The 23737-nt window shown below is 32.5% G+C and overlaps 1 protein-coding gene across 1 annotated transcript; it reads left to right on the top strand.

Annotated features, from left to right (window-relative positions):
- The first annotated feature begins 703 nt into the window (after positions 1-703).
- Positions 704-23416, top strand: Nph (Nucleophosmin). The gene is made up of 10 exons (XM_076508427.1): positions 704-895; positions 5042-5139; positions 5646-5777; positions 6005-6098; positions 11133-11254; positions 13408-13461; positions 14077-14117; positions 21898-21922; positions 22468-22506; positions 23212-23416. The coding sequence occupies exons 1-10, from the start codon at positions 874-876 to the stop codon at positions 23257-23259; spliced, it is 675 nt and encodes a 224-aa protein (XP_076364542.1). The 5' UTR covers positions 704-873; the 3' UTR covers positions 23260-23416.
- The last annotated feature ends 321 nt before the right edge of the window (positions 23417-23737 follow it).

The raw sequence follows: 23737 nt of genomic DNA, 5'->3' as shown, positions 1-23737 counted from the left end.
TTAAGCGATTTGTAAATAGTTTGGTTGTTGTTAAGCACAAAGCTGCGTAATGTACTACCTGCGTTCTACACACCACGAGTATCTAAACCCGATTTTTAGCATTTAAAACCTGGAGATTTACCATTGAGTCACTGAGGGCGTTGTTGTTAAACGCAAATGCACATGTGTAAATGTGTAAGGTCTCGTAATCTGACTTTTAGTGATTTGAGACTGCATATTTTCCGCAGAGCCACTAGGGGCTTACCGATTAGATAACGCTGTAAACTCTTATTATACAAAGGAATTTTGTGTTGGATATATCTGGATATACGATACTTATAACAGTGTTTTTGTTATTAAATAATAAATGTTGAATAATTTCATTGTCTTCAATTTCAAATCAGAACGAAGTGTTTCTCAATTTGAATAGTTAAAGCAAATCAACATGTTGAAAAAGATAGTTCAGTCACTTTACCATCATTTCATTTATGAAACCATGTCTCATATAAATAGGGCTCCCAGTAACTGTATTTGAAATTTCTGGTTTAATTATGTTAGATGAACCCAATTGTGTAAATATTTGTGGATTGACTGCGTTAATTATGCACTATATATTCTTTAAACAAACAAACAAGTTAATTAACATATGAAACAAAAACCGTCTGCTTTACATCCAATCAGCAAGCAAAGAATATGAAATACCCTGGCGGCAATTTTCTTATTTGGTTCACGAGGGAAAGATAGAATAATTGTTAACTTACAGTTGTTGGGCTTAAACTTCGGTGTATTATAGATGAAATTTGAGTACCAGTTGTAATTGTATGATATTTGTTTCTCAGCAACAGTTGTTCATCGTCTGAAGTTATTTTCAGGTGGTTAAATTTATAGAACAAAATGTCAAAAGAATATCTATGGGGTAAGAACTTTATCTACTGAAACCTAAATGATTATATATTCATGTGTTGAGCTCCGAAACGGGTGTTTTTGGATAAGCTTTCTATGAAATTTCTAAACTTTTTAATACTGTGGTAATGTTTTTTGTCAAGAAAGTTTAAATTATATCTTTGGCCTTAAATAGAAAATTGGAAGTAAAAATATTTTTTTAAAAACAAGAACTTTTGAACAGTTTTATTTTTAATGCAAATAATTACAAATAATAATATTACACTTTAAAGAAACTAATGTGAGATACGAATCTTTGGAAGTATAACTCGAAGTACGTGCACAGCGTAGGATAATTTAATAAAGACTTGTTATGTTATGAATATGTCACGTTTTAACAAACCTTACTTCAGCATTTGCAGTTAGTTTATTAACGCGTAAAGATCCAAGATAGTATTTCCACTATGCCTTGCGTTAGTGTTTAGGCTGAACTCCAAGTCTTGTGGGGTTTGCATGAAATACATTGCAGGGTATAGCCCTGGGTGAATATAAAGTTATGTAACGCTTAATAGTAATGGGAGTTTGTCTTCATATAATAATCATTTGTCTTGATGTTGTCTATTTTGACTTTACATTAGTAAGATTTTCATTTTTGCAACTTTTTGTTTTTGTAATCTGGGTATAGATTCTTTTAGATTTCTTAACACATCTCAGAAGAGCATTTAACTTATTCCAGGATCTTTCTTCAAAGAATGTAATGCCATGACTCTTTAAAGTGAAATTTGGAGAAAATTCTTGGAGCCAGACCTTCAGAAATAAACTTTAGTTTCTTATCAACCAAGTTACTATTATTTATGGTTCTTGGTAAAAACAAGCTTGGTGTGATTTCTATGCTGAAATGATATCCAATGACTTGCTACTCTTTTTTTCTTTTTTTTTAACTGTGGTAATAGGTACATAGACCTATGATTGTTTGGATTGTCAGTTCTTATAATGAGATGGCTCATTCCCAGAAACTGACTGTAGTCATCAAGATAAAATTTAAAAACTGTTTCATTACAACAATTTCCACAGTGTTTTAAACTGGGATCCTTTTCATATTTTCAGCAACAGAAGGTGCTAACCTGTTTAAAGACCAATTGTATTATTACTCAAACTTAACCACAGTAAATGATCAAATTTTATCAGCTCTTACTTTAAAAAGATGGTTCATGTATCAGAAATTGTGTTTAACTTGCAGACTGTTAGAAACATAAATGTACTTAGAGCTATCTTGAACACTTGAAATTCTTATAACACTTATTATATTTACTTATTCTGAGCTAGACTGTAGTTGGATACTGTATGTTTTCAGCTGTTTTATCCTTATGAGATTTGATCTTGTTCATAATTCTGTTTTACATACACACAGGTGTAATAAAAGAATATAATATTATATGTACAAGTTAGTGAAAAAAACCACAGTAAATCAAACAAACTTCGAGAATTGGACAACCATCATTGATTGCATCAACCATGAATGGATTTACAAGAAAGGTGAAGCAGGGATTCAGCTTCTGTAAGTTCTCAAACCTGTCTAGGAAATTATCAAGCATTCCTTGTAGTTTATCTTTGTATTCTTCCAGTTTTTGACCTTTTATTTCAATATCAAGGAATGTATTTACTTTCCTTTTGAGATTTGGAATGTAACTAAAATTTCTTTGAGAATGTCTTGTTTTTTTCTGAAAGCTGAAAATTGTCCGAGTAAGATCAGAAACAATCTTACCCTTCTCCTGGAGTGCCAAGTTGAGAGTTTGTAGATGATTTATTATATTAGTAAGGAACATTAGATCTTGCATCCATTCATCATTTCTCAGTTGAGGAAAGAATTTTTTCTTTTCTTCAAGAAAAGAAATAATAGGCTCCAACAGATCCACAAATGTATTTAAGACATTGCTGATTGACAGCCACCTCACAATGCAGTAGAAAGAGACATCACTGGATTTATCTTCAAGCTCCAGTTCTTCAATAAACAATTTTAACTGTCAGTGGATCTTCCCATTTAAGTGTATGAAATTGACAATTTCAAGAACAAATTTCATAACATCTCCATCCTTGAAGTATCTGGCTGCTAGGTGTTCAAGATGAATAATGTAATGAACAGGGAAAAACTCTGGAAAGCTGGGATCACTTTTCATAAGTGCAATTAATCCTGCAATTGTCACCACCATCACAGGTGCTTTATCTATCTGTTGCAACACTGACGAGTTTATCCAGTGGAATATCAGCATTTGTTAAGGCTCTGTCAAGTGCATTTTTAATGTCAACATCACAAGTTGTTTCTTTTAGTATCACTAAGTCCAACATCTCTTCACAGTTATATCAAAGGAAATATAACAAAGAAATACTGCCAGTTGTGGGTTGTATTATGTCTATAGATTTGTCAAGGGCTAAGCTGAGTGCAAGGGAATTCTTTAAATCATTTTGCATTTTACCTGCAACATCAGTACTGATCTGAAAGATTTGTCTCTCTATAGTCTGGCGTGAAGCTGGTGTTTGAGATATTAGTCGTTGAAGTTTTGTGTTATTTGGATCTAACACTGCAACAACTTCAGCTATATTCTTCTTAAAAATTTGCCATTAGAATATGGGGGATTAGCATGAGGTTTTTCATAATGTAATGAACTAGCTTCAGTCATTGTATCAACTTTCTTATTGGACATTGCTAACAGTTTTTGCTAGTTATTTAGTGATTTATATTAACACAGTTAACTCGTTTTTGTGTAATTTTGATTTAGGTAGATAATGACTTGAAAAGTTTTTGGATTTGTTTTATAGTTGCATTTCAAGTTCCAGGTTTTGTAATGACTAAGTAACATATTGTCAGATAAGACACAAAGGTTTACCTCCTTTAATGGTGAATGCAAAATCTTCCCAGTCTGGCTTAAAATTTGTTTCCATCTTCATACTTTCACTTTTTACAATTTGATGATGCCATCTGCCTTTACAAAATTTTCAGACACTTCTATTATATATATTAAAAAGGAAAAGAAAGAAAGAAAGAAAAAAAAAAAGTAAAAAGAAACAATAATCTCCAACACAGGCAACAGAACCAAACTCTACAGTGTCCAATATCACACTCACACTCTGATAATTTCACTACCTGCAACACAGCCACACGTTGCAATCACGAGATCTCAAGCCATGCTCACTAAAACTAACATTGTCAGCACCAGCTTGTACAATTACTGATTCTGCAGCATAATTCCTCTGTAATCCTTGCTGATCTGAAATTTCTTTAATCTCTAACTCAAATCTAGCATTAAAATAAGGATTTAAATTCTTAAATATATTTACTCACCATGAACGTTAAACTTAAGTTTTTATCCAGTGGACTCTCAGTTTGTACCTGGTAAATAATTATAAAGCTTTTTTTTTTTTATTTACCTCTTATATTAATTGTAATGGAAGAAGGAGCTCAGCCTACATATTTCTGTGAGCCACACATTATATATTAAAGAGTTGCATGTGGCTCACAAGTCAAGGTTTGGCCACTCGCAGGTCTATAATTACTGTGACAGTTTTTATCACCTACGTTGAAAAGAGAAGTCACATTAGCTAACTTCCAATTCTCTGGTATCTGCCCACTATTTAAGGATTGGAAAAAAAATAAAATAGAAGTGGCTCACATATCCAATCTGTAACCTTCTTTAAAACTGTTAGGGAAATAAATGACTTATTGTGGGTGTATTTATTTTAACTGGATAGTATTAAATAGTGGTTAATCATTAAATTTTTTATTTAGTTTTTATTGTCATAATTTTATTATTGAACTTATAAATCACTTGTCATAGATATGAGTTTGGTTACTATCTGATGTAACAAATTTTTAAATACAGTAAAAGTATAAGTTAACTTTAAAAGCTTCAAATATAATTAACATGATAGATAATTGGAATTATTGAAAATATATGGTATTAAATGTTACTTTGTTCTCTCACACACTCATTTCTGTTATTGTATAAAAAACATGACTTTCTGATTTGAACAATGGTAGTTTATTAAATAATTTAGAATTGTGCAAGAAAGATTGTATGTACTAACTGTCTTTATGACTTTTTCATATTTGTTTTTCTCTTTCCATGGATTTCGTAGAAGTACTTGTATGACTAATTCTTGTAGTTGAAATCTTCTTATACAGTGGGAAAGTTAGACAAGAACACAAAAGTGGTAGTCTTCAATCCACTGGAAGAAGGAGAAACAGATGCGATCATTAGTCATAGTCTACTTGTGAAAAAAGTAATTAAATATTTTAGAATTTTTTATGTGGTTTAATGTCAAGTATTGTAGTGGTTATGAAATTTTTCTTTATTGCACAGAATTCAAAAAATTATTTGAAACAAACATTAAATACAGGAATTACAAAAATATATTATTAAAACCAAAAGATAACTACTGCAGTTTAGGAAAGTCTTGTGCTGTGAGGCTATAAAAATAAATTGTTTATAGGTTAATTGACTGACTTGTTTATTGTTGTATTTACTTGTAATATGGGTGTACTTATTCATGAAATTTGCAATATTAAAAGGACAAGATAAAAAAACCTGAGCCTCTAGAAAATAGTTGTATTGTTAAAAAAAATTCTATAGGTTTTACACAAAGCCATGTTTTTACTTTCATGTAAAGGCAGGATAATTCATTATATTATTGCAGATCTTTTAGCAATAAATATTTAGTGTGTGTGCATTCTGTATTACATTCAACATATATAACAACATTTTAAAATTGTTTCTGTAAAATTTCAGGTTCTTTTAGGTCCGTGCAAAGATTCTCAAGAATTAAATGTCATAGAAATAGAAACAGAAGGGTACCTTGATGATGAAATTAAAACAACACTTTGTTGTCTTCAGTCAACTGATGATAAGAAGTTTGATCAGGTTTGTTATAGCTGTATAGTTTAAGTCATCAAAAGCTTAAGTTTTTCCAAAACAAGTTCATAGTCAAAAGAATGTTAACTTAAATGTAAAAGAATTTCTTGGGCGAGATAAAACAACGAACAACCTTAAAATGTATGCATGGTAATTTTTCTGTGTTGTAGTAATTTAATTTTCAGTTTTCGTTTTTAAATAAAGATGATTTTAATGCAAAATTTTTGTTTTTACAGTGTTCTGTTGACCTTTTAGTAACACACAATGAAGCCAAATTCACTTTAGTAGAAGGGTCAGGTCCTATAACTATATTTGGTCAGCATTTAGCAGGTGAGTAATTGCAAGCATTTCTTTGTAAAAGTTAAATTTTCTTTATATAATTGAATGTGAGAAGTATGGTCTTCTGGTATGTAAGAATCATTATGAATTTAAAAAAGTTAGCACTAAATAATTTTGCTGATATAATTAATTAGAGGTATTTTTGATTCTGAACTGAACGGTTCCTTTTTGAAGATGTGAATGAATTATTAATTTTTGCTTTGGAAGAATAGGTTGAAGGTACAGCTCTTAGCTATGCCTATATTGTAAAAACCTTCCATTTTGCTTATGGTTGATTGGGCCATTTATACCCGTTGTTTTTAATATACGAATGGGTTGTTACTTTTTATCCAGTAATAACTATAGAATGTTATTAAATATTGTAATAGAGTAGTATTTATTCAAATAATTTTAATGTTTATGAAAAGAAATTATGAATTTGTGACATTTCAATAACGAACAGTATAACAATGTTAAAAATCAATATCAATATCAAATTAGTACTGTTATGATGGATTTTAATATGTGGCTTTTCTAGTAAATTTGGCATCTTTATTGTTTAGCTTTACCCCTGCATGACAAGATGTAAATCCTGGTGATTTTCTTACGTGGTTCCTGTGTTTTCTGTCATTCATCTGAGGATACCACTGAATATTTCTGAGTACTCTGATTCAGTCACAGTTATTATGTTGGTGGTCGTCTCTGTTTGCAGTTTACTGCTTTCGGTAATTGGAGGATGGTTTGCTTTGTCTTCCACCTCTATCCTTTTGCTGCTTTTTAGAAGCTTGAATGCTTCACTAGTCTTATAAATATAAAAATGCCCAATAAGCTCTCATTTTCTGTAGTGTATGAACCATCTGTGGTAATGCTGACAGGCTTTTTGTTCACCATCTGTCCAGCTTTTACATTTTCTGCCTAGACTTGTTTTGACAGATTTTAATAGCTTTCATTTGTATTTCATGTGGTGAATCTTGGAGATCTAGTGGTGGTTTTAAAGTGACTGTCATAGAAGGCACATTTTAGGCAATTTCCTGCTTGATTAGTGTCTGTTGGATCACTGTTGAGCAGGAATGCCTCTTTTGGCAAAGGCAGCAGCTTGGTTTTTGAATGAATTTATTTTAAACTTCTGGGATCTAGTCAGTAATTTAGCTTCTGAGCTCTTTTGGTGCTCTACAATGCTGCTGAGGCACTCTATATATTAGGGCCTTGATGTGAGTGGCTGTAGTACATACTGTGACTAGCCTTAAAAAGATGTTTTGTATCTAAATTTTATTTAGCTATGTAGCACTCAGAACAATCATTGATTAATGCATAATTCAAGAGGAAGTGTATGACTTTTATAAAATATAAATAAGCAGTGATTTTGAGCTCTATATCCAGCTGGAACTTTCCATGTATTGATGCCTTTAGTACCTCTGATAATCACTGTGTTAATTTATTAGTGAAGTTAAGTTTCATTTTAACTCTTTTCACATGGTCTTTGTTAAATTGACTACATGACCACATAGTCATTATAGTTTAGTTGCTACTAAGTTTAAATATAGTATGTTTATCTTCATAAAATTATATAGCATTTTTTTTGACAAGACTGTTAAGATTAATAATACTTTTCTCCATCTCAAAAATTGCAAAATTTGTTTAATTTCTAAAACAACTACATTTTAAATTTTGTTTATAGTAAAACTATTTTCACTGTTTTCTTTACCTTAATATAAGGTTGGTTAGTTTAACCAACCTTGTAACCGTTGGGATAAACAAATAATTTAAAATAACTTTTAAATTAATCTTTTCTTTATTTCTAGAATGACTTTAGATTGGAACATGAAACTATAATTGTTTATTCTAAGTAGTTTTAAACTTGTGATGGTAAACATCTATTTATGCATAAATTTTTGTTTCAGTGCCCCTTGAATTGTCTAACTAGTATTTGCATCATTATAAGTTTGTAAATTACTTGGGAAATGTGGGACTCATTTTATGCTACTGAATTGTGTGTGCCTTGTGAAAATATTTTTATTGTATTATCATTATTATTTATTTTACTTGATCTAAACTAACCTAAAATGTTTCCTGTTTTTGCATTTTTGATACTTTTGTTACAATGGTAATAATAATAAGTAAAGAATAGATATGAAAACAAGAGGTACTTATCTGTACCTTTTTCTTGCACTCATCTGTTGACATCACATAATCCTACTTTTTAATACTAATGGTAAAAATACACTAAACAAGGAATAACAACATGTGAAAAGCAAATAGTGTCTCAAGTATAATTTTTTGTCTTTTTAACTGTGCAATAAGAGCAGTTACACAGCTTAGCTAGTTGATATGCTTCCTGTGGGAAGGAAAGTTGAATTGACAATTCTCTGAACAAAAAAGTGTAACATGATATATCATTTGATAGATGAAAACCTTGGCTTTCTGTTGGTTGTAAGTGATGTAGTATTAAATGTAACAGATAACCACTAACAAATCTTGAAAGTTGAGGATATGGCAAGAGGGATCTGATTTTCTATTTGATGTCTTTGTAATCTAACAAGAGTAAAGGCTAGGAAAATTATGATTTGTCTGAGTGATGATATTATAGGAAATTATTATTTTTTACTCATTGGAGGGATTATGAATAAATTAGAGAAGAGGGTATTCCTGCAGAAAACATCACATTTCTCACACTTCGGGAAATTCAGGATTTTCTTTTTATATTACCTTATAAAATTAAGAAGTTTTACTATTAAAATATTGATTATTAGCTATGATTTTATGCTGTATGAAGTAGTATAACATAAAAAATTAGTTTAATTTTGAATTTAAATTGCTAAAAACCTCATGCACATTAAAGGATGCCTGTGGTCAAAGGATTAAAGGTATCCTTCAGGCACTTCATTACCCACAAATGTTTGTTATGGATTGTCCTTATAAACTGTGTCTTATGACAATATTGTGTTTTTGTGTTTATAGTATCCATTTACTCACCCTCTGAGGGGTAGTTGCATCGTGTTTTTAATTTTCAGTTTTATTAGAGCCACTGCTGTATTTCCTTAAGTGTTGTCAGTAGAGTTTATACTGTGAAGGTGAACTAGATCCATGATGTAGTTCTTGAAGAGGACTAGCAAAAGGAATGATTCTTGAAGCAGACTGGTATTTTTGATGATTCAGTGTGATTACAACTTCCATGCTTTCTGCTTCTACTTCTGGTAGTTAGTTACTTTAATCTGACAAACATTCTAAGTGTTTTATAAACAAGAATGGGCAGCTACACTACTTTAGCATAATTTAGATCTAAAGCTCCTGACAAGGTGTTCTGTTCAGCTTACAAGCCTTCCTTTGTGTCAACTGTAAATTTAGCATTCATGATTAAGTTTTTCTTCCACTGCAATAACACAATCTAATGATGATGGTAACAGTGGTTCATCTGATAGGCAAACCTTAGCTACAGCCTTCTCTTGGATCTTTGCATTGATATTTTGTAGAACTTGAGACCAGAACCATCCTTTGTTGGTTTGGTTAAATGTTTGATAAAAGGTATCAACCATATTTCAGGGATGTCTAGCTGTTGGTACTCCAACAATTTGGTTTCTTAAGCTTCTGAAAGATGAACATACTTATACCATTGAACCTTGGTGCTCCATCTTCAGTTATATTCATGGCTTTGTGTATTTCATTGAAGCTAAAGGTAGCTAACGTGTCTGTAAGCAGTTGCAGTTTGGCTAAGAACTGCTATACCTTCAGCATCTTGAATTTCTTCATGGTAGCATTAACTAATGTGTCTAATGAGTTACCTTTTATATACAAATAGTTGATTTGAATGCATATTAGTAAGGGGTGAACTATTTAGATGGTTTGTAACTTGCATTGGTAATTGTTCCATTTACAACTGTTGTAATATTAATTACTCATGTTAAGTATCTGATCAAACAGCAATGTCTATCCCAGCCTCTGCTTTACTATGTGATATTAAATTAAATATAGTGAGAGTGAACATTTGAAGATCTCAGATGTGAGTTCTTTAACACTCCTACGAAAAGTGGGGCCTAATAGGCCCCAGAGCAACTTAAAAGGTTATTAATGTTAGGCTAATAATTTTGTATTTAAATGAAATTGCCATTTAAATCCATTAATGAATGGATTAACGAGATTCCCACTGTCCCTATCTACTATCTAGCGAAACCACAGCCAGGGGAACGGGCTTGGAGAAATCAGGACTAGAAACGTCTTTTCGTAAGAGTGTTAAGGGGTATTTCCTACAATGTGAAGCTTCTCAAGGCAATATTTTTTCATAAATCTGTGATGTTGCAGCGACCTAACATTGTGAGATTTAGTCTTTCAGCACACTTTCTGTGATTTTTCATTTATTAACTCTGTGTTTCTGGTCTTGGTTTCTCTGTTCTTTGTCTCCTGCTGATCATTTGAGATCCTGTGCTTAGATTATGGGCTTCATTGTTCCTGTAAATTTACTGATTTTAATATAATCATAAGTATGTGTGTTTATTATACTTTTGTTTTGTAGTATTAAAACCATTTTGATCAGAAACTAATATTAGCCATCTGTGAGTAAATACTTGTATATGAAACATCAGTATATCCTTAATCTCAAATGTACACTTAAATTCTTTGGGGAAACAGAACGATGCATTGATCCAGTTTTTTATCTTTACTAATTAAAAAAATTTAGGTATAAATTGTAAAGTTCATCATGTAGTATTTTAAAAATATTGTATAAATTTGGCTGAAAGCAGTTTTCAAATGAAAGTACTTGTGTTTAAATCTTAAATATATACATTGCATAAACAATATTTAGTATGTGTAAAAATTAAGTTATAATTTTGGTTTGAAAACAGTTTTTAATTAAACTATTCATACATTGAATTACTGTGGTAGGTTTTTATTTTCAGTTACCTTTAAGTTACTTTCCTAGAAGGAAGTCCTGGTTAAGAAAAGAATCAGCCTAGAATAAATGTATAGCCAGAAGGTTATTTTTAGATTGATTAGATATAGAAGTACAAATGTATACAGTTCATGATTATAATACCTACTTTCATCAATTAGAATACCTTGAAGATGAAATTATTAGTGAAAATGGGGATGAAGAAGCAGAGGAAGAACAAGTATCACTTGAATTAACAGGCAAAAAAAGAAAAGGAAAAAAAACTGGTGGATTACCAAAAAAGGTTTATCTTTTGTAAATTTATTCTATTAATAAAGATGTGAAGGTAATGAAACTCTGAATTTAGAGAAAAAAAATCAATGTATTCTAAGTTGTTTAGCATTAACTCCGACATGAGGGGTCATAGATCAAGTTCTATGTCATTGCGTTTGCTGACTTTCTTTCAAAATTTTGTTAAACTACTATTTTATGAATTTATGTCAGTAAGTTTGGAATCAAATTGTAAATTATAATTCACATTTTATATATATGAGTTAATTTCTTAATTTAAACATAAATTTTAAAAGAATGCATCCAAATATAGATTTTAGTGAGTCGTGGAATGTTGAATACAGCACTACTTAAAATAAGATGTTTGTAATGTCTAAATACTAATGTTTTGTACAAATTAGGAACTCAAATTACTGATATTTTTAAGCTAGAATACAAGATTTGAACCTTGTATCTTTTTATTTTACTGCGATATGGCTTATGTAATGAATCAAATGCAGTAGCCCTGTTCACCTCTTTCCATTTTTGAAAGCAGTTCCTTGTATACACTTGCTTTAACACATGATGTGAATAACCAATCAACATCTTAGAATGTCCCAAGAGATGTTTTCTCTATTTTAATCTCTGAATATGATACAACATTCTTTTGATCCAAGATTTCAATGAGGTATAAATGTTGTCTTTAGTCTGCTCAAAGTTTAACATTTTTTAAAGTCTAAATACATCTTAGTTACTGTAACTAAGCTTAATAAATTAGTGGAATTCCATGGTATCGGTGAAGTTTTTTTATGATTGTTGGTTATTCAACTGTGTTATTCAATTGTTTGATATCCTCAATGTGTGAAGTTTTGAAAGGCTTAGCAACTGTCAGCAACAAAATACAAAGGTTGTAGTGAGAAAAGAATTGTTTGTTCAGCTTCTTGATTTATTGTTTATATTAAAAGAATATGTTTAATAATTTATTTCTAAATGGTAATAATCTGTATACATAAATATATGTATGTTTAATAATTGAAATGTTGATTGCATGTTACAAATTATTAGTTCACTGAAACACAGCCAATACGAGGAAGACTAAAGGTCAGTTTTCTATAACTGGATACTTGACCTGAGTGCACATGCACCAGGTCAATGCAAGTTGCGTAATGTCATTAGCTGGGTATGACTGGAAGGTCAGTTTAATAAAGCATAATAAATATATATGTAAATATATTTTTACATAACTCAAGTTACTTAGACTACACATTTTTGTGTTATAAAATGTAGTCATTTTGGCATCAAGCATAATTTGCATTCTATTTTTTATGATGTTGGTCATGTGACATACCCTACATTGTTAGAGTATAGAAAATAAAATAGTCTTGCTGAAAACAAATGTATGAAATGTATTTAGGAAGTTTTAGAGATTATGCAAATGATGAGATTTGGGGAACAAAGAATAGTTTTCTTATTCATAACATGAAATCACTTTTCACTCAGACTGGTAACGAAATGCTCTATTTTAACAAATAAATCTTCAGTGAAAATATTTCATTAAAAAATCAGATTTTTGGTTTACAAAATGCTTGTAATCTTTACTAGAAGTCTATAGGATTTTGTGAAGATACACATGCTGTATCGAATCTATAGTGCCAAATACTAAAGGTAGGTTTATTCATGCAAAGTAAATTTGCTAGCTAACTTAAGTTGCCAAATGCATTTGTAAATAAGAGGTCTACAATCTTCTACCATTTTAATGGTAAGACTGAACAACACAATTCTAAGGCAACTACCCATTCTAAGCTGATGGTGTAAGTGCATTAACTATTAGTCATACTACTAATTATAAGGACTTGCATTAATTACATAATTCCACTTTCAGAAAACAATATAAGACCTGAAATTGGTAATCATGAAGGTTAGTTCTCAAGTAAACTATTGTCAAATTAGATAATAGTTTTTGTTTCTTTTGATTGACATTTGTTTTCTTAACTTTTAACTTTGATATTTTATGATTTAATTTCAGATGAAAAATTTTATGAATTTGAGGAACTATAAGATGAAATACTCAATTTATAAATGCTCTTTGATATATATAAAATTGATTGTAGTATAAACATGCATTATTTTAAATGTGAAGTTATATGCATTATGAAAAAGGTCAAAATATTTTTCACATTTTTATAGATTGCAAAAATGGAAGTTTCTCATGAGGAAGAAGACAATGAAGATGAAGATGAGGTATCTGCTCTGATTTTATTTGTAACTACTGTTTTAAAATGTCTAACTTCTGCTGAAAAATATCTGTATTTGACTGCTATACAAGACTTTTTTACTAACTAGTGTGCAAATAGTGCTTCAGAACTATCTTGTAAGTATTGAAAGACCATTTTGCTTTGTCTTCAGTGTTTCATTTAATTATAGTCAAATAATTCAGTCTAATTTGACATTTTTACATTTTCTATTGCAATTTTGATACATTAGGAAATGAAATATTTCTTCAGATGTAGACTTGAGAAGTGTTAGTTTATGTAGCCCATAAGTGTTGTTCTATTTATATAACATGTTATAAAACATTTAAATTCTACTTGATAAAATGCTTTAGATTAGTAGAATTTAACACAACTAATAAAGAATATAAAAAATATTTTGGAATGTAAAAGATATTGATAAAAGCTTAATATTTGATAAACTCTGTCTGCTAGGAAGACCATTTTTCTTTTGTCTATGTGAATTTTGTTTATTTTACTACGTATAGTTCTAAACTTTGCAAAATGTTGATTTTCAGTGCTCATGAGCTTTCTTTACATTAACTTGGAGTTTGTAATGATGAAATCAAAAAAATTTTTTTCCCAGGATGAAGATGAGGAAGAGCAAGTAACACCTGAAAAATTGAAGTAAAAGCATTTTAATTACTTTGTGTGTGTGAAACTTATGCTAACTTTAACACAAAAAATGCATATTCCAGAAGAAAAGTCAAATGTATCATTCAAAATGTTTTATGTTTGAGTTTTCTGGTGATGTACTTTTCTGAACAACCTAACTTCCTACCATTTTTGGATTGTTAATATTTTATTGTAATGAAGTATCAGCAGGGTAGTCTGATTGCAGGCTATATTTGACCTTATGAGATGATTTTTTGGTCCATAGGTCTTTGAAGAATATCATTTTGTCCATAAAACCTTAATAAAGATGAGAAATGCTTTTGTTCAGTGAAAATTGCAGAAAAACAAATAGTGCTTTAAAGAGCATGTCAATGAAAATTTAATAAGCCATGTATGACTGTTCTTCTTTCTTGAAGTAATTATATCAGACTGCACAAATCCTATTCTTTCTACCAGTTGTAAGATTAGTCTAGGACTACTGTTTTGTACACTACAAAGAAGTAATATTGTTTATTTTATATATTGCTCATAACACATGAAACACAAGCTGTGGTTACTTTTGAACTCGAGCTGTGATTGACTAGTAGTACTAGGTGGTGCTGTGTAACATGATCTACTTTTTTTTTGTTAGGCTTGATTAGTTAATCTGTATCATGCAAGGAATGATGTGTTGGGTGAATTTAGTATCATAGTGCTTGTGTCTGTACCTGTCAGTAACCAAAAATATATTCAGTGATGTGCAAAATTAATTTGCCACAAAATGTTTTTGAGAAAAACAGGGCACTTAACTTGAACTTGGAAGATAATTTGTTTTCTTGAAACAGTGGGAAAATACTATTTTTTCCTTTCTTTTTCCTTTTTTCAAAGGAATACAATATGAGGAACTGTTATGACATAGAACACAAGATAAAGTGTGACCTGTATGAAGGAGAATAATATTTTGAAGGACTTAAACAAAATGTGAAAAACAAAAATGCACTTCAATTAGGTGTGCAAAACCTCAAAATGCAAGCCTTACTACATCATATGAATTCTCTCTTGTGCTTGTGAAAAATAAATATTTGAAAAAGAGGAAATCATATATCACTGTGAAGTGAGAACAGAGTGGGCATTTAGGGATGATAAAATGATCAGGAATTTTTAAAATTTCTTGTATCAGAATGCAATGCCCCTCGGTGTGGATTCCTGTACGTGGTGAGGGGACCTCCCAGGGAAGGTTCTGTTCTTTCAGTTTACCTCCTCTGGGATCTTAACATCCACCCATGTTTTTGCCGTGTATGGTGACACATGAATGGGAGAAGAGGATCCTGGTGGTTGAGGAGGTCCAACCCTAACACACCACTTTGGCCTTGAATTCCTGTAGGTGGGCAGCTTTGGGGTGGTCCCCTTTAGGTCATCAGCTGGTCCACTTGGGGCAGGGTCAACCAAGTACCAGTGTTGGAAGTTCTCAACATTTGATGTGGACATTGTGTCTGATGCCAGTATTTGGATATAGTACTTATGAAACCCTGGCATTACCGCAGTATCCTTGTTTGACATTGTAGTCCATCCCCTTGTAGGGATCCATGGTGGGTGGGATCAGTGAGCACCAAAATTACCTTTTCTTATGGATCCTCCAAATAAAAATTTAAATAAAATAGTGAAAAAAGTCAACAGATAAACGACCACTTCTTGAAGTTTCTGAGCAGCAATCTTCAACATCTGTACCACCTGTTGTACCTCATTTTCTTATCCTACATTATCTTTCAGAGAAACCTTCAGGGCAAATGTTCCCCGTTTTATTCAGAAGGGACTGGAGGGAGTTGCTGGCTCTCCAAAGTCAGTGAAGGACCTTTGATCTGATGATGTATTGGTGGAAACATCCACATCTCAACACAGTGAACTCCTTGAATTCAAAGGCAATTGGGGAAAAACCTATTGAGGTTATACATCATGCTACTTTGAATTCATCACGAGGAGTTATTGTTGAGAGGGATTTAAAGAACATCCCTGAGTCAAAAATATTTACTGGTTTCTCCACTCAAGGAGTTTCTACAGTGAGGTGTATCTCCACTCGCAAAGATGGAGTTACATTGCCGACCAATATCCTCGTTCTGACATTTACATCACCACGTGCACTTGCCAATATCAAGGCTGGTTATCTTAATTGCAGCTTACGACCATACATTCCAAACCCTCTCCGATGTTTTCAGTGTCAGAGGTTTAGTCACTCAAAGACGTCATGTCATGGTTTCCTGACATGTTCTCATTGTGGTGACAAGGACCATGATGCTTATGAGTGGGAAATGGACCCACATTGTGTCAATTGCAACGGCTCTCACCCATCCTACTTTTGTTTTTGCACTAAATGGTTGGAAGAAAAAGAGTTGCAGCATTTGAAAACAATTCATAACATTACTTATCTTGAGGCTCAAAAATTAATGTCCCCTGCTTCATCTTGGACATATGCTGCTGCACTTTGTTCCACAACTACAGTGGAACTGCAGACAGATCTCTCTGTGCCTCCAAAAGAATTGTTGTCAAAACAAATGAAAAGCCTTTTGACCTCCATCGTTAAAAAAGTTGATGAATTAACTTCTACAGCCATCTCTGTCCTTTACGTACATTCCAACAAACCCCGAGATCCATATCCTTTTGTTCCGAGTAAAGACATTTCCTCGGATACATCATCTTCTCCCACCCCAAGATGCAAAACAATCATTCATTCACATCCTCAGTCACTGAAGTCGTCTTCCAACAACAAAGACCTGTCCAATTGACGCAGGGCAGGATCCATAGAGGTCGATAGATCAGGCAAACTGGCTCTTCTCTTGCAGAACATTGTCCTGCCATTGTCTGTCAGCCATCAATAGATGACTGTGTGGCATCAGTAACTGACTGTATTATACACAATAGCTGCTCAATGTATTCCTAAAACCTCGACACATTTGCCACTATATCCTCGTCCATGGTGGAATCCTGCCTGTCACATATCATGGAAGGCTCAAAAACGAGCCTGGGATACTTTCTGTAGATATCCCACACTCTCAAATCTCATTGCTTTCCAGTGAGCCCGTGCACATGCTCGGTGAGTAAGATGTCAAAGCCAGAAGAAATCTTGGATTAAGTTCACAACTGGCATATCTTCTACCACCAGTTCCAAAGTCATATGGCACAAAATTCAAACGGTCAGTGAGCAACACAATTCTGTTCCCCTCTCTCAATCTTACTCTCTGATGGCTAGGAAGTAGCTGATATCCAGAGCATCGTTGATACTCTAGGTGAAAGCTTTTGCCAGGTATCTAGCACTTCTGCTTCTTCCTCCACCTTCTTAACCATCAGGACTCAAGCAGAGTGATCACCTCTTTCCTTTCGAGCTGATTATCTCTATGACTATAATCGTTCCTTTATACTGGTGGAACTAAAACTGGCCCTTCATCAGTGTGGCAGTACATTGGTTGGACCAGATGATGTACACTATGACATGCTGCGCCATCTATATTGTGCTTCTCTTGCTATTCTTCTAATTGTTTTTAACCGGATCTGGCAGGAGAATGTTTTTCCTGATGCCTGGCACAAGGCTATTGTCCTACCTTTCTCTAAGCCGGGGAAGGATCCCAAGATTTCAAAATACCGTCCAATTGCTTTGACGAGCTGTCTCTCTAAGACCTTAGAGAGAATGGCTAATGCTCATCTTGTTTGGTTCCTCAACTCAAACAACCTACTTCTGCCCACTCTGTATGGGTTTCAACAACAGCGCTTCACCATGGACTACCTGATTCGACCTGAAACGTCAATCATAGAAGCCTTTCTCAAATGACATGTTGTATCAATATTCCTTGACATTGAGAAGGTTTATGACACAACATGGAGGTATGGCATTTTGCAAGACCTTCTTATATGTGGGTTACGTGGCTATTTGCCCATTTTTATTAACTAATGTGTAATGGACAGAAGATTTGAAGTTCGTGTGGGTTCGACACTTTCCCATCCTTTTCTACATTAACTTGGAGTCCCTCAGGTATATGTTTTGAGTGTCACACTTTTCAGTATAAAGATTAATGCCATCACTGAACAACTCCCTCTCACTGTTGCAAACCGGCTCTATGTCAACAACTTTCACATCTCATGTCAGTCGTCGAATATGAGGTATATTGAGTGGCAGCTATAGGCTGCCCTCAATTGTTTACTGAAGTGGACCACAGCAAATGGCTTTACTTTCTCTCTCAAATCTTTTGCATGCACTATTCCTGCCAACAGGGTATTCACTCTGATTCTGAACTCCGTATCGGTGAAGTTGTGCTGCCTGTGGTCTCTGAGACCAAGTTCTTGGGGCTTATCTTTGACCATCAGCTGACCTTTATACCACACATTTTGCAGCTACGGGTCAAATGTACAAGAGCACTGAACATCCTCTGTATCCTGTCTTCTACCACTTTCGGAACAGATCGATGTTCTATGCTAAAGGTATATCATTGTCTTATTTGATCGAAACTCAACTATAGACCCTTGGCCTTAAAGATGCTGGATCCCATTCATCATCAAGGACTTTGGCTGTGCACTGGAGCTTTTTGCACCTCCCCAGTTCAGAGCCTATACATAGTCTCATGAACTTTCTTTGCACCTCTGCCGTTTTCATCTGTCTTTACTATATGCTTTGAAAGTTCGTTTCTTGTTAAAGCATCCCACCTGGAGTTGTTTTCCTTCCTTGGTGGGTCATACTTTTTCAGACTAGATGATCTACCATTGCTCGTTTCAGCCTTCGTATCCAGGTGCAGTTGGATGAATTGGACCTGTTCTTGGATAACATTGCAGTATCCACTGGTCAGCCCATCCCACCATGGCTTATTACAGTCCCCAAATGTGACCTATCTTTAAGTCGTCTGAGGAAAGCAGATACTCCCATTGGAGTACCATTTTTTATTTACTGAACAATCTTTCCATTCCTATTTATACAGATGGTTTGAAATCAGGTGACTGTGGGCTCTTCTATGGTTTGTTGCAGTTTGGTGGTTGCATGCAGAATTTCCTCTACAGTCTCTGTGTCGCCTGTTGAACTGTATGCCATTTCTCTTGCCCTGGATCACATAGAAGTTAAGCAGTACTCAAACTGCACAATTTATACAGACTTGTTTAGTTCTGTATTGGACCTGGAATCACTTCACGTTGGTTCACACCCTGTTCTTGCTGATGTTCAAAACCGACTGGCCCATTTCTCTTTAACATCTACTTCTATCCAGTTTTTCTGGATATTGGGCCAAGTTGGTATTCGCAGGAACGAGTTTGGAGACGCAGCAGCTAAATCTGCCTGCTCTGGCACTATCATCACTGTGCCTATTTCATAAATGGACTATGATCCTGTATTCAAGGCTCGGCTCTGTACCAGCTGGCAGTCAACTTGGAGTGAGCAATGCAAAAACAAGCTTTTCCAAATAAAACCCTATATTGGACTTTGACTGTCTTGCTTCCATAAGGATTGGAAGGAGAAAGTTGTTCTAACTAGACTATGCATTGGTTACAGTTTTAACTCATTGTTTTCTTTTATCTAGAACTGATGGACCAGTGTGTAGTCTGTGTAACACTCGGATCACAATAAGCTACATTTTACTTTCTTGTCGTCGTTACGACTCTCAAAGACAGCACCATTTTAAACATGTTCTGTTGCAAGGTTTGCCCATAATAGTGTTATTGGTGATGGTGATACTGTCCACCTTGGGAAAGTTTTTAGTTTTATAAAGGCCATTAATTTTTTAATGCCATTTAAGTTTTTTAGTTTATACATTAATCCTTTTCTAATGTGATTCCCTTTTAAGAATCGGTCTTTCTGGTTTGATTTGAAATTAGAAAATGGCCGTAACGTTATATAACTTAACACCAATACTGGAAAGGCCAACTTCATGTGACTAATGGTGGTTTTTGTACTAACCTGTTGGTCTTCTTGGTGGGTTATAATAATTACCATTATGCTACAGAAAGTCCTTCACAACTTCTCTTACTGTAGTTTTTCCCTTAACATTGTAGACTAGATGTAAACATTGGTTTTATGTTATTTGTTGTTGTTTTTTTAACTCTTTTGTTTTACATTCATTTCATTTTATGAATTTTACTACATTTACTTTGATTTTACCTTTTTGGCGGATGTTTGGCAGCGATAGCCTAGCTGCTTTTTGCCATAAAACACTAAATCAACCAACCAATCAGACTGTAATGAGGACAGTTAAGTAAAGTAAATTAATGTTTCCTTCGAACTAAAATTTATTGTTCAGAAAAGTAAATACTTTTGAATTGCTTTGGATTAAAGCACAGATCTCTCAAATGCCAAGTTTTTTTATCTGCACTATTATAGAAGATTTCTCAATACATGAACTGCCAAAGTTTTAATCTTTAGATAACAGTACAAAAGGATCTGAAATTTATGCAATACTTATCTGTGTTGTTAATGAATATGGTAGGATTCATAAGTTCTCCTTCATTGTAACTAATGGTGCAAAAGCTGGTGATCAAGTTGGATTAGTTTTTTTTTGTTTTGTTTTTTTAAAGTGGAGTGAATACTACCAGTCTTCTCTATATTGTACATCAGGAAGCATGCTGTAACCAACATAATAAACATCAAAAGAGGCAGTAACAAATTTCAAAGACATAAGAAATTCATATTGTTTTGTTTTAGAAGTTGTAGATGCAGAACTTGGTGATTTATCATTGTATTTGAATACTAGATGCTTAATTACAGGGAAGTATCTTCAGCATTTCATTTCACTTAGAAAAATACACTGCTTCCTTCAGAAGGATAAAATTGAGAATATGCTGATATATTGGTTAACTGCAAGATAGATGCTTCTTTCATGTCACTGAGAGATGTGACTGATCACTTGAATGTGTTGAAACTCAGATTGTAAAGTAGACAGCAGAATTTCTCCCAACTGATGGGATGCATTGAAGCTTTTTGAATAAACTCCACTTAATGTGTGCCTCAATATTACCCTTCAATTGTTGGTAGATGGTGGCACAAAGACTTTTCAACTTTTGCATAAAAAAAATGAATATTTCTTACGAGTCTGTAGAAAGATTTGTGGACTTTGACAATTTAAAGTTGAGTCTTGAGCTGTTTAACAACCCAGTGGAAATTACTGTTGAGACACAGCCCTCCAATCTTCAGCTGGAACTTTGTGAGTTGCAGTTTAACTTTTGTTATTAAAAAAGGAAAAATGGATGTTGTGATAGTTTTTAGGTGTTTGTTTCTGGACTGCTTTTCCAAACTACAAACTTTGTACTAAATGTGTTTTGTTTGGAAGCACGTATATCTGTGAAAGCATTTTTTATATAATGTGAATAAAATCAAAGATAGAATATAATGGGTAATGACACTTGACAAGTATTTTATTCTTGACCTGAACATTGAAGTTGATTTCAAATCACTATTTAAAGAAAAGTCTCACCCTTAGTATTCTCATTAATAAGTAAAATTAAAACTATAATATTTATTCACCCTTTCACATTGGATAGGTCAAAGGTACATGCACAGCCTATAGTTATATTGAAAATTTAAACCAGTTTACACACACTGTATAATTATACTTAAAAACAACCAGGGTAGAAATAACTTGAAGTATATTGAAGATGTTGAGAGAGGTTTGAGGGATGATTGTAAATATAAGCTCAAAAGGATAGTGAACATTTAGTTGTCAAAATTTTGATGTTTATAAATATCAATTTTTAGCATCATTATGTTTTAATATTTTTCACTTATCATATTTATTACATGAATAAATATTGAAATGTAGTGTGATAAATTTAGAATTTTTTTTTCTTTTAGAAAAAAGGGAGGTAGTATTAAAAAGGTAAGTGAAATATATTGTTTCATGAGTTCATTTACTAAGAAAATCTCAAAAGTGTTATTAAAGTTGGTAATTCTTACTGATAGTTTACAAGGGGAATGGTGGTGTATTCTGTTTTCTTTTGATTCAAGCACTGAACATAATTTGTGGAATATTTGTGTTGGGGAAACAAATATTTATAATTTTGAAATAAAAATTGTGTTTCATTAAATAGTTTGATAAATGGTTCTGTGTCCAAGAAATTTAATTTATTTTTGTTGTGAAAATACTTTCGTTTTTAATGAATAGTTATTTTAATGAGCTTATTTACTCTGTTTTAATTTAATTTTACCATGAAAAGGCTAAGGCTTTTTTTAAACCACATGTAAGCATGTGATTTTATGAGTGTTGAGTTGACCAATTTTTGTAATTTGATAAATCACATTCCATTTTGATCTTTGGAAAATATGATAATGTATGCTGCTATCATCTGCTAACATGGAATTTGTTTGCATATATGAGGATAGTTTGTTCCCTACTTTAGTATGTCTTATTTATTTGTTAATCAGGAAAAAATGGACATTTCAGCAATGAAAGAAAAAGAAAAGGTAACCTTTTCAACATAATGCTTTCACATCACAAAAATATTTAATTGTCAGTTAGAACACATTTTACAATCAGTCTTTTGTAACTTAATCATAACAAATTTAAACTATCACTGAAGCTTAAGCATGTGAAAATTTTTAAGGGTTGAATTGGAGATAGTTATTAGCTACTTAAATAATCTGATTTAAAATAATTTTTTTAAACATGTTAATTAGAAAAACAGATTTAAATGTTGAAGAGGGCTAATTTTGACTACCCAATTTTGAATGCATAGTTTAGAACAGATTATTAAATTTGTAAAATAGTTTCATTGATTATTGAAGAACTAAATGTCTAACGTGTTTTAATGTTGAAGATTAAAAGTTGACAATCATTTATAGTATTGAGTTAATTTAACCTGTATATCATTAAAAGTGCTTATAGATTAGAACTTAAGCAAAGCAAATGAATTAGACTTGTCACAGTGTATTAAAAAGTGTAAATGTACAAACATTTACATGCTTATGAAGGAGTTTTGCAGTTTATGTAACTGTAAAATGCAACATCTCTAATGTTCAAAAAGAATTATAAAAGAAATGGTACTAATTTCATTATTATCAGGTTTACATAATAACATAAAACATCAACCTTTTCTTATTTTCTTTGCAGTTATGGAAACCTTCTCACTTTTGTACTCAATGAATTTTTATTTTATTTTCATAACTTAGGATGGCAAAGTGTCCAAGAAGAAGGAAAAGATGAGGAAAAAGTTGTGAAATGTTACTAGTGAAAAGTATATATAGGTTTCTTTAAAATTTTTGCTAGTCTTTTGTACAAAAAATATTTTGCTACAATCCTTCACAGTAAAGTTTGGAGTATTTTCAAAGTTTTGAACATAAGACTTCTGGTTTAGTAATAAATATTCAAAATTTGCTTTGTGTGTTTGTTTTATTTACACGTGTGTACATTGATAGATTTACGTACCAATACCTTTTTAAAGGTGTTTAAGACTTTAAACTTGTGTGTTTATCTGCTGTTGGTCTCTATCTCTCAGTTTAGCAGGATGTGTATAAAAGTCATTTTATAGGCTTATTTAATGAACTATTTAACATTTTATTGAATTATCATCCATAGTTAGCAAGTCAGGGGTTTAGAGTGGTTTCTGTGTAGAAAATTTCTCAAAGTTGTCTAGTGTTTTCAGTCAATGTAGCTGAAGAAAATTGGCTGAGCTTGTCAGGCCATCTGGATGTTTTT

Source organism: Tachypleus tridentatus, chromosome 1 (assembly GCF_004210375.1).
Source record: "Tachypleus tridentatus isolate NWPU-2018 chromosome 1, ASM421037v1, whole genome shotgun sequence".
In the NCBI taxonomy this organism is placed as follows: domain Eukaryota; kingdom Metazoa; phylum Arthropoda; class Merostomata; order Xiphosura; family Limulidae; genus Tachypleus; species Tachypleus tridentatus.
The sequence above is the reverse complement of the archived record's forward strand: the minus strand, read 5'-3'. Positions and strand labels throughout refer to the sequence as shown.

What these genes read in the sequence shown, in the direction of transcription:
- Nph (XM_076508427.1), top strand. Translation starts at nt 874, where the DNA reads ATGTCAAAAGAATATCTATGGG. An exon ending in ATTTGGTCAGCATTTAGCAG is followed by an intron (nt 6,099 to 11,132) that starts GTGAGTAATTGC and finishes TTCATCAATTAG; the next exon opens with AATACCTTGAAGATGAAATT. An exon ending in AGGGAGGTAGTATTAAAAAG is followed by an intron (nt 21,923 to 22,467) that starts GTAAGTGAAATA and finishes TTTGTTAATCAG; the next exon opens with GAAAAAATGGACATTTCAGC.